Genomic DNA, 11,645 nt, shown 5'->3' on the forward strand with positions numbered 1-11,645 from the left:
CAATGACTGACAATTGTTTTCCTTTTGCCTTTGGTTAGGCCTAACTCATTAAAAGAGGACATAAAAATCATATTAATTGAGGTTTTTTTTCAGGGCAGTGGAACTTTAAATTTGTTACATTGCGGAACAATGCGGTAATTCGTCGGACCCGAACGTCCGAAGCATTATCCACACCAGAAAAATATTTTAAAAGGTTCTGAACCAATTAAACTTGTCCAAAGCAATTTTTGCAGAGTTCCCTTTTTTGCCACAGATCGGTGTTTTTTTTTTCACCAGGCCTGCGGAAAAATGAATTGATTAATTATTTACCATAGATTTCTCCACACGATCAGGACCATGTCAGCGACAGCTAAACATGATAAACGAATGATGAAATCGGGTGTTAGAGGATTCGATCGTCAGATGTACTCTCCCGAGTCCAAGGCTCGAACCACGATCGAGTTCCCCGAAGGGCCCGGGAGAGTTTCCATTGAATGTAACTATATAGATCCCAGAACACCAGTAACAGGAACACATCATGGATTCTGTGATCTTTAAAACGTCCAAAAACAAAAGCTAAGACATAAAATCGATTTATAATATTATACTTACCAAAAATGATCACAGCGGAAGATAATTTTAACTAAAAAAGCGGAAGTCTTCTGCAGATTAAAGCGGATTGTCTCTGCCACACTCAGAAACAGCTAAAAGTTAACAAGTTTAACCAAATTTTGCAAATGGCGGCTCGTGATGCGGAAATAGGAATTAGCCAATCAGATCTCTCCTCCGGTGAAAGGGAGACACAACCACACACGTCACAAGGTGGAAAAGCGGTCACCATGGCAACACACGAGCAGAAAAAACAGTTTTAGATAATCGTGCTGCGCGCTGTGGCTGTACCGTGTCGTGATCTGGTTGTACAACCAAGCGGCCGATTCCCGACGTCGTAAATCTTTCATACTGACGTCGTGTGTCTGCTGGGTAATGTGGGTGTGGTCCGGTAACTGTCTGACCAATGGGTGCACATTTTTAAAATTGACCCCCCCCCCCCCCGAAACAAGAACCCCAACAACAGCAATGTGGGCTGAGTTGTCATAGACATGTGACATGTTGTCGGTAAAAAAAAGTTTAATCGCACAATGTAAAATTTTATGTTTAGTTTTATCTCTCTTGTTAAGTAATCTGACAGACACAGAGGTTGAAGTTGTACTCGGTCATTTATTCATCGAACGAGCAAGAAAACATAGGAACTTGTGGCAGGTCAGCCGCCTCCAAGTCATGGCTGTGTAGGAGAATGGTGCACGTTTTCGCAAACCCTTCCTGGCAACGACACCTCTTCACAACCAAAGTTTATTCACAACCATTGGGTCCTTGATCTTTATCAAGCAAATGTACTGTATTTTTGTCATTCTCTGGCTGGATTGATTTCACTATTCAGCTGGTGCCATGTCAAGTTTTACAGTCGTATCATTTCATCGGCAACTCGGCTGGTGTCACCCCGTTGTGGTGTGGGGAGTGTGTCAAGTGGGCAAAAATCAGATGAGCTAGTTTGGTCTGGATGCTCCCTCTTATTTAGGCCAGACTTGACTACACTGATGGAGCTTTTGAGGCTTGATGATGTGGGCTAACAATTTTGAGAATTGCACCACTCAGGCGAGTGAATTTGGTGATTTCCAAGCTCAAGAAATGGGTTCCATTGTTGACAATCGTGCGCAACATATTGTGAGTGGCAAGACACTGGCGTAGTCTATGGTAGCGGGCAAGGATGCTCCATTCATTATGTAAGCATCACTCCACTTAGTGTGGGTATTTATAACAATGAGGATCATACAGCCTTCATTAGGTTCAGCATAGTCAAGCTGAATCCTCTGCTACAGATCCATGGTCATTGCCAAGGGTACAGATGAGAGAGATGGAACAGGATTGATAAAATGAGCCCTTGATGTTGAGAGATGGGAATTGTAAACACAGATTGAGAGAAGTTGTGGGATGTTTGGTGGGAGAGGAGGGATAAAGCTTTCTTCCATATGTTAACAAGTGTATCATTTTGTTTGAAAATCCCCAATAATATGCCAAGATGGTTTTGTACAATGTTGATTTTAAGTTTTGGAATTGTCATTTGATATTGGACTAAAATGCTGTGGTGGTTTACAGAGACCGAAGCTGCACAGTGGTAAATGTGGAGGGTGATGCATTTGGTGCCGGCATCCTTGACGAGTTGAACAAGCGTTATTCCAAGAAACCGGCTTTGGTGGTTGAACATGAATTGCAAGAGGTGAACACTTATGAAGATCCCAAAAGTTCATTGGACACTGAGAGCTCATTACTTCCCAGTTCTTAGAAGTATTGAAAAATTTTGAGGATTTAATAACTTTTGATACATGAGAGCAACAGGATACATCAGAGCCATGTCTTCCAGCAATATAACACTTGTTGTAAATGGTTGAATGTTAACAGCTGACGTTGGTTTTGAGCGGACACTGGCCTGTTCCAAAGGTAAAATCAATGAAACAGGTGAATCGGCATATATATTCTTTATGTACATATTATCAAAGGCAATCTTAGAAAAGTGTATATTTTGATAAATAAGGGCATTAGCACACAAGTAACTCTTTTTTTTGTTTGTTTTGTTTGTTTTGTCCTTGTTTTAATGGGTTATCATGAATTGTGCGGAATAAGAAAGTTATCCTGTAGCGTGATTTATATCACTGGGTGATTTATTTGCTGAAACCTTCCTTTGTCTTCCTATGGAGTGTTGGCATACAAGTTCCAGTACGGATTATCTATTTTAATTTAACGACCTAAGTGACAAACTGATAATGTAAAAAAAAAAAACATTTGTAGCCAATGTACAGTTTATCCACAGCTGCTATCTCACCCTTCCAAAGAGGACATTGTGACTTCGTTTTTCCATATCATTAATGTAAGTCACATATTCATGGGTGATGCTTAATTTTGCAGTTATTTTTGCCGTCTATGCCTGACTCACTTGAAGCTATGTAATGCATGTTGAGTAAGCAATAAGAAAATATGGATCACCGGGGTAAAATATTTCAAACATGCCTGATGCAGTCTTTGCATGTTTACGACAAATCCCGCATGCAAGGAAAGACGGGTGCCAACTAAAAAGTCTGCATTTCTTATTTGTATTTGCAGCATCATCGCTGCTGTCAAAGTACAGCTTGATTGGAAATGTACAATATGGTCAATAACATCGTGCCCTTTGTATATTTAATGGATAATGCAAAATATTGAAAAAGTATCACTTTATTTATGTGTACAATTTGATTATTTTTGACTGTTGTATCGTTTTGATTTTTATTTACAAATCAAAAAAAATAAATAAACTCCATTTGTGTTTTAACGACAACCTAATTTCCAATAATGCATGAGCAAGATCGGGCGACATTCCCAGATAAAATTTAGATTGCAACCCAAGCAGGATGCTCATGTTCACTTGTACAAAGATGTTTTTCTGCAAGCTATTGTTCTTTAAATAAGGGAGGAGGATAGATGGGAGAGTCAATTATTTATTTCCTTGATCATCCCTTCCTTTGATCTTGTTGTTCTTCCAAAACCAAAGAATAGGCTACATTCAATTACTGCTGAACTTTTGTTTGAATTTTACATTTTGTTGGTTATTTATGTAGTAGTTTAATATGTTTCATATTTTTGTAATCATGACACTTTCCTTCTCATTCACTTACTTTTTTTTTTTTTTTAGTTTTCTGTAATGTGCGTTTCATGTCACGAGATTTGCTTGTCAGTTTTATGATTATCGAAATATGATGCACAAGGGTAATGGGCCTGATTTGTTGATCATTTCAAATTGCCGGAAAGTTTATCGGAGGGTTTGAATGTTAAAGTTTACAGTTGTTTGGCTTTTTTTGTCGCAAAAAATAAAGTCCTGACTTTACCTTTTTTTTATTTTTTTTTGCACTTGTCTTTGAATGTTTGCATTTCTGATTTGCATGATTATATTTGAAATCCAAAATTTGACTAGCTTCATTTCTTTTGAAATCACCTTATTTTTTTTCTCTCAGTTCATGATGAGACTTCCTGTAATGTAGGAAATGCTTTGCATAAGGAAGGAGCATTGATTTGAAGGAACAAGTGCTTGAGAAATGTCTACTCTACCCACAACCAGCTATGCAAGAATGTTTTGTCTTAGAGCACCTCAGTGTGTTCCAAGTATTGCTGCTTGAAATCGACTGTAATTTGCCTTAGCGCTTGCAGTGTTTGAAATCGTGGTCTGCAAATAAACGTTCTCAAAAAACCCATTTTAACATTTCCTCACTGCACATACATAAAGATGGCTGGTTTGATTTCATAAGACCAAGATGAAACTAAAGCCTCGTTGGCTGTTTACAGTTGTTGTGGAATTTTGTTGTTAACCGACTCTGTGTAAATCCTTCTACTCAACTTGTAAGAAACAATTAATTCACTGTCCACAACGAAAAGTACATTTGATCAGAGAACATTTATTCTTTCATGGTACCATGGAGTCAAACCCTGAGATGGTAAACATCCACAATGATTTGCACCAAGCTAAGATTACATTTCCTGGCATTTATATGCTTTTGTAGGAGTGGAGGGAGCTGATCAGCATTAGGCAAAAGAACTCCAACTTCTCAATGAGTTCCCTTTTTTTAAATGAGCTTAGTCTGAAAGTAATTAACAGTTACCATACACAACCTCCACTAGTTACCAACTGTTCCCCATGTTTATGTATTTGACAGCCGACCCGGTAAAAGGTGTGTGAAAATCACTTTTCTGATTAATATCACTTGTTCATTACTACAACACAGGTCAAAGCACATTGGTGTGCTGTTGTGAGGTTTCACATCGTTACATTAATTAACAGGAGTAATTAAACAAGAAAGTCCATCATTGTAGTCACAGGCCGGCCATGCAGGAGTCTTTCTCGGGACTGCCAACTCTGCGCACTGCCCATGCCACTCGTTTTTTTTGACATCCCAGAAGTGTGATTTGTCGAGCTGCCGAATTTGACATTGCTCCCGGACCACACTTTGGCTGCTGGGCGTTCATTTGGAAACGAGAACATTGACAACATTGTTAAAAGACACGAAAATTTTCCAAACAGTTTAAACAGTAGCTTCTACAATTGAACTTGATTCCTGACAAATATAGGGTCACATAACAAAATACATAAAATAAAGATGTTTTTTGGTTTCTGCGCGAGTAAGCCGACCTGGCTTGGCTTAAATCACAAGAAGCACCAGCCGAGTAGCACCAGACCGGCCCGTAATTTCCCCCCAAAAGCATTTCTATTTTGCTCAGTGCATAGCTTGCCAAACGTCTTTGTCCTGGTTCTTGGATGTCATGTCTCATAGTTAATTAATTCATCAAATCTTGCAGGAATTCCATCAACATTTTAAATCTCTGCCATTGTCCATCTTATCCATTTCTCTCATCACCAAAACAGCAACATGCTACAATATAACCAACACACATACACTAGCCATCTAATCATGTTCTCTGACCTTTTAAATACAAATCCATTCCTTTATAAAAAACAAATAAATACAGTTTAAACCTCTGTTTTTAAACAGGTGTACAAAATTGTCAAATCATTTGTCAAAATTGAGTCATCAGGCGAATAGCAATGAAATTGCAGCTCAAAACACTCCGTCCATACATGTAGCTATCTCGGTAGAACCTTGTTGTGGGGGAAGCATGGGAGATTTGAACTGCTGTTAGCATCATGACATGATACCTGCTGTTAGCTCTCAACTGGTCCCTCTTTCTCCTAATTGGCTACTCCTGATGGCCATCAAGTTAAAACTCCACCTTTTGAGTACATTATTCATCCAATCTCGTTTAAACAGCTTTATGGTCAATCATTGTGACAATAAAAAAATTTTTTTCATCAAATCAAACGATTCATCAATTAATTTGACAAATAGAGACACAAATAAAGCCACCAGAGATGTTTTTTTTATTTTTTATTTTTGCTTTCTGCTATTCGTGCCGGCAGCTGACCTTGGCAGACACATGTGCCAAGGAGTGTTCGTGTGATGCTTGCACGACTGTGTGTTCAAAGAGCACCAGACAGCCAGTCCGCACTTGTCTGCGGAGGACTTAGACGAAGAGCCATCAACATAACATTCACAGACTAATGAAGACAGTACGCCTAGTTTAACGTCCATCCGAGGGATAATTAGAGGATTTTTTCTCATAATGCCGGCGATAGCGAGCCTCCAAATTGGACTTCACGTTCAGAATATATTCCATATTCACAATTGTTATTTCACAATTTACCCCAAATCCCTATGGCTTTTAAATAAAACTTCAACACTAATTTCAGCATCTATCCAAGGCAGGGAACACATTTATCTTCCCCTGCCAGTAAAGCACAAACATTCCAGTTTCGTGACGTTGGTTTTTTATCAGCACCTATTGTGTCCCCAAGCCTTGGCAGGCAAAGGATTGGAATGTTCTTCTGATAAGGCCTGCAACCGCTGTGTGTTTCACCAGGCAGCCAGTATGCAATGAATTTTTCCTGCCTGAATCGATCAAAGGGTTACACTGGGTTGTTTGCCATTGCCTTCCCAGCAGTAGTTTTGGTTGGAATTTGTCTTTAACATCCATCAACCAATGACATTTTATTAACTTTACCATTCATGTATGACATCGTACAGTAATCTTCAGTTCCTTATCGAGCTCACAATCGCTTCCAATTCAGATTTTCACCAATATTGAATTCACACACACACACCTCTCAATCCGGTCCCAAAACACTCTCAAGGACATCCGCCCCGCACTCTGAATCAGCGGCGCGTGCGGAGTCAGTCATCATCGTTTTTCTTCTGGAATCGGTGCGTGCACTTCACTTCATCCAGAGACTTCACAGTCTACGGTGACGACCAATCTTTATCTCCATTTTCCGAACTAATTCATTCCCACAAGCTTCACAGGTCACAATACACAACAGAGCACATTTTATTCCAGTGAAATCTATTGGACTCACACACGTTCCATTTCAACACTCACTTAGTACCACATGCAGATCAATGCAAATCAGTGCGCATACAAATCAGATATGAATACAAACATACAAGAGTTCCAGGTCGGAACACTCAACTTGCGTTCTTAACACAAAACTCAACCTTTCCAATCACACTGCATTCACAAATCCGTCCAAAGAGGTAACTCTTTACGAATCCGTAACACCTCCACACAATACAATGCAACAATTTCACAGCAAGCATACTTCCAGTGAGTACAATGAACAAACAGAAATCCAAACAGTTAACTCAACAAACATTCATAACACTTACCCATCTCATCACTCTTTCCAACAGCATTTCCCATATTTCAAACCGTTACCAGGTTACAAACACCATATAGTATGCACTTCATAACCTCAATCCACATAACACATAACAATCACACTGCACAGCGAGCTGGGTCTCGAACCCCTCTCTTTGCGGAGGTGGTATTCCAACCCCCCTCCCTTTGGCCAGAGGGGATTGGCCTTTTCCCCAATGCCTCTGCTGTATCCAGTACAGCACAGTGAGCTGAGTACCGAACTCGCTCAAGGTACGGCAAAGACTCGAGCTTCCCGTGAAGAGATCCCTGATCTCTGTTCAGCCCCGAAGGCTTAAGCGGTCTCGAACCGCAGGATCCTCTCAGACCTATCAATAAAAATTCCCTGACATGTACTTTCCTTTGTCGATGTACGTTACCCACTAAGAACAGGCCTGACGTCAGGGATGGCATCTCATTGGCATTCGCCGTCCCTCTGGACTATGGACTGCCTCCAGGAATTTAGTACATCCGAGTCATGGCACCAATTTGTTGTGGAATTTTGTTGTTAACCGACTCGTGTAAATCCTACTACTCAATTTGTAAGAAACAATTAATTCACTGTCTACAACGAAAAGTACATTTGATAAGAGAACATTTATTCTTTCATGGTTCCACGTAGTCCCAAACACTGAGATGGTAAACATCCACAATGATTTGCACTAAACGAAGATTACATTTCCTGGCATTTATATGCTTTTGTGGGAGTGGAGGGGGCTGAAAAGCATGAGGCAAAATAACTCCAACTGCAATACATGTCCACTGGGTGAAAGAGGATGACATAATCATGGCAAAAGTTGCAGTGTTATCAACCAGGTCACCTTGTTTCATAGTAAGACCGAATGTAAGAACTATGAATGTTTCATAGTTTCACCAGGTCTCACTTCCGGTTCCGGTTTTGGAGCGATGAGAGGTCTCCTTCGGGGCTCCCTGCTGACGTTCTCAAAGTTAAGTTTCCGGTCATTATTTGTCCCGTTTTTCTGTTTAATTTTCTCACCTACATGTTACTGTGTGTTCCTAGTTCGGTTTTGTTTCAAAAATCGTGCTATTTTGTGAGTATTTTTGTCGACGTTCTTACCTGGTATTTGAGGCCTAGGTCTTGGCCTAGGCTTGAGGCCTACCGCTTCCACTCGGTGTTCGATCGTTTTTTTTTTTTTTGTTTTTTCTCCCCATTACCTTCAATTTATATCCTCCCCATTACCTTCAATTTTCATCCTCCCCACTTTCCAAACATCCCCCATTCTCCCAACTAATCTCTTTCTTATCTCAAAAAAATATATATATATATATATATATATACGCAACAACAACACGCTCACCTTCTCCCGATTCTGCTTCTTCTTCTTCTTCCTCTTAACTTCCTCCTCGTCTTCTTCCTCGATTTTTTTCTACACTTCCATGACCTAATCTGTTGAACTCTCTCAAACATTAATATTAACAACAAAAACGATCTTATAATGCTTCATCTTCCTCTCTCACACATGTGGTACTCTTTACTGTTTCATAATGCACCACTCTTCTGCTATTTTAACAGACTGCTCTCATTTCGACCTCTCCTTCATTCCTTGCCCAAAAAATCCAACGATTACAGCGCTTCTTCTCTCCATTCTCTGAATTCGCCTTCATTGCATCCATCAAGAATTGTGTTAAATCACATCTCTGACCTAAAACTTTTAAAAACCACAGTTTGCCATGGATGTTCGCTTTCCATCAACCATTCTTTTTTCCAACTTCAGTGCCAACTCACCCCCCTCACCCCTCACTCTCACTATCAAAGCAACCATCCACTCTTCTCCCTCCAAGCCTCCCTCTCACCTCTCAAAAATTCCCCCTCACCTTTCTCCCACCTTTCATACCCCTCACTCATCCTTCTCAAAGTTGCCCCCCCTTTCATCCACCAAGCTGCCTCCCTCCACTGCCCTCTCACCTCCATCTCTTCACTCCACCTCCTCAAATCCTCAACTGCCTTCTTCCTTGTCTCTTGTCCCCCCTCTGCCCCAGCACCACAGAGCCTTTTCTCCTCCTCATTCGACCCCTCCCCTCGCTATTCTGCAATACCCCACACTCTTTCAACAACCCTCCTTACCTCCCCCCTCGTCCCTTGCCTACCCTCCCCCTCCCCCTCCACCTCCTGCACCCAAAGCCTCCTCCCCTACCTCTTCATTAAAAGTGTGGACCTCAAATATCCGGGGCCTTCGCTCAAACCTTTCAGATCTTTCCATACAGGTTGCTACTGACAAACCAGACATTATCTGCCTAACAGAAACTTTCCTCTCCCAAGACGTGTCTGACTCCCAAGTATCTCTCCCCGGTTACTCCCTCTTACGGTATGACAGACCTGAGCCTCATCCTGGTGGAGGTGTTGCTCTCTTCATCAAAGACTCTATTCCTCACTCTCCATGCACTGCTCTCACTCCCCCACACCCCCAGGAATACCTCTGGCTTCGGCTTCCCCTCCACTCCCACCTCATGTTTATATGTGTACTGTACCGTCCACCGAACAGTGATGACTCCATTTACCACCTCACTATCCGAAAACATGGACCATCTTCTATCTTCTCATCCAAACTCTCTCTTCCTCTTATGTGGTGATTTCAATTGTCATCATGCCAGTTGGCTAGGTGTGGGTACCTCTCTCACCTGTCATGGCACCTCAGCAAAAGCTTTCTGCGACTCATTAGGACTGACTCAATCGGTCAACTTCCCGACCCGGATCTCAACCAATGGTACTCCATCTCTTTTGGATCTGATTTTGACAAATTTCCCTGACAATATCTGCTGCTCTTCCTTCGCTCCAATTGGTTCTTCTGACCACGTCCTTGTCAAAGTGGACATCTCTCTGGCTGTTATCAGAGAACCACCTCACCGCCGTCGAGTCTGGCATTTCACTCAAGCCGACTGGCAGGGTCTCCGAGCAGCCATCAAACTTTCAGACTGGTCTCCCATCACTACTTTCTCAAACATCAACTCATCCTGGGAATTCTTTCAAAGAAACTTGCTCTCCCTCATGCACAGATTTATCCCCTCTCGTCTTCAGTTGTCCTCCCCTTCCTCCTGCCCTTGGTTTACTGAAGCTTGTGGCGAGGCAGTTGTCTGAAACAACTTGCCTTTGCCTCATGGAAAGCAAACCCAACTGAGGGCAATCTCAGTTCCTTCCACAAACCTCGGAACAAGTGTGTATCTACCCTCAGGAGAGCCAGAAAACAACATCTTTCTCATCTCAAGTCTGAACTCTCAAACCTCTCTCCCTCCTCAAAATCGTGGTGGCGTTTAATCAAATCTGTTTCTGGTGTATGTTCCCCCTCCATCCCCTCCCTTACCTCAAATGGCCGCACTGCTGATTCCACACGTGAAAAAGCTGAATGTCTAAACTCGGTGTTTGCAGCTAAATCTTGTGTCCTAAACCCATCACTATCTCTACCCACTTTACCCAGTCGCACCCAACTGTCCCTGGACTCTGTATCCTTTTCTCCTGACAAGGTGGAGAGCTTGCTTTCAAACCTCGACTCAGATTCTGCAACCGGTCCAGACGGCATCAGCCCATGTGTCCTCAAAGCCTGCTCTTCTGCTCTTGCTCACCCTCTCTCTGTTCTATTCACCCTCTCATTTGCCCAAGGTCATCTGCCATCTGCTTGGAAATCTGCTAACATCACTGCCCTGCATAAAAAGGTGCAAAAACAGATCCCTGCAACTACAGACCAATCAGCCTTCTCCCAATCATCAGCAAGGTTATGGAATCCATCATCGCTTCAGACATGAAATCCTTCCTCTTCTCCAATGGCTTGATTTCCAATCATCAATTTGGTTTCAGACCAGGTCACTCTACCCTGGATATGCTGCTTCTGCTCTCCCATCAATGTATGGAGGTCCTCAATGCCAGACAGGAAATCCGAGCCGTATCCCTGGACATATCACGTGCTTTTGACACAGTCTGGCACCCTGCCCTACTCACCAAACTCTCTTCCCATGGTATTCAAGGCCATCTCCACTCATGGCTCGCAGACTTCCTCTCCTGTCGCAGTCAACGTGTGGCCCTAAATGGAGTTCTTTCATCCCCTCTTCCTGTGCAGACTGGAGTTCCTCAAGGTACCATTCTGGGCCCTGTTCTTTTTCTGGTTTTCATCAATGACCTCTCGGACTCTCTGGAAAAGCCTCTATTTCTCTTTGCCGACGACTCCACCCTCTGCCGTACCATCGTCATCCCTCAGACCGGCAAGCAGCAGCTTCTTCGCTCACTGCAGATCTGGATAAAATCACAAACTGGTCCAACACGTGGAACATGTCTTTCAATCCAGACAAATCTCACACTCTCACTATGTCTCTTCGAAAGGACCGTT

At 42.1% G+C, this 11,645-nt stretch overlaps 1 protein-coding gene and 1 long non-coding RNA gene across 2 annotated transcripts in view; one reads left to right on the top strand and one right to left on the bottom strand.

The window, feature by feature from the left end:
- The window catches only part of LOC147022867 (neutral amino acid transporter A-like), a 51,819-nt gene extending 47,560 nt beyond the window's left edge, over positions 1-4,259 (top strand). Inside the window, exon 8 of the mRNA XM_085887769.1 lies at positions 2,134-4,259. Within this exon, the coding sequence (XP_085743895.1) occupies positions 2,134-2,320 (187 nt within the window). The 3' untranslated portion in view covers positions 2,321-4,259. The remainder of the gene's footprint in view (positions 1-2,133) is intronic.
- A 181-nt stretch (positions 4,260-4,440) lies between these two features.
- Positions 4,441-11,645, bottom strand: part of LOC147022868 (uncharacterized) — a 40,048-nt gene continuing 32,843 nt past the window's right edge. Inside the window, exon 2 of the long non-coding RNA XR_015059946.1 lies at positions 4,441-5,016. This is a non-coding gene — a long non-coding RNA (uncharacterized LOC147022868). The remainder of the gene's footprint in view (positions 5,017-11,645) is intronic.

Source organism: Eptatretus burgeri, chromosome 7, assembly GCF_056783735.1.
Source record: "Eptatretus burgeri isolate ZD-2024b chromosome 7, Ebu_testis_v1, whole genome shotgun sequence".
NCBI classification, from domain to species: Eukaryota; Metazoa; Chordata; class Myxini; order Myxiniformes; family Myxinidae; genus Eptatretus; species Eptatretus burgeri.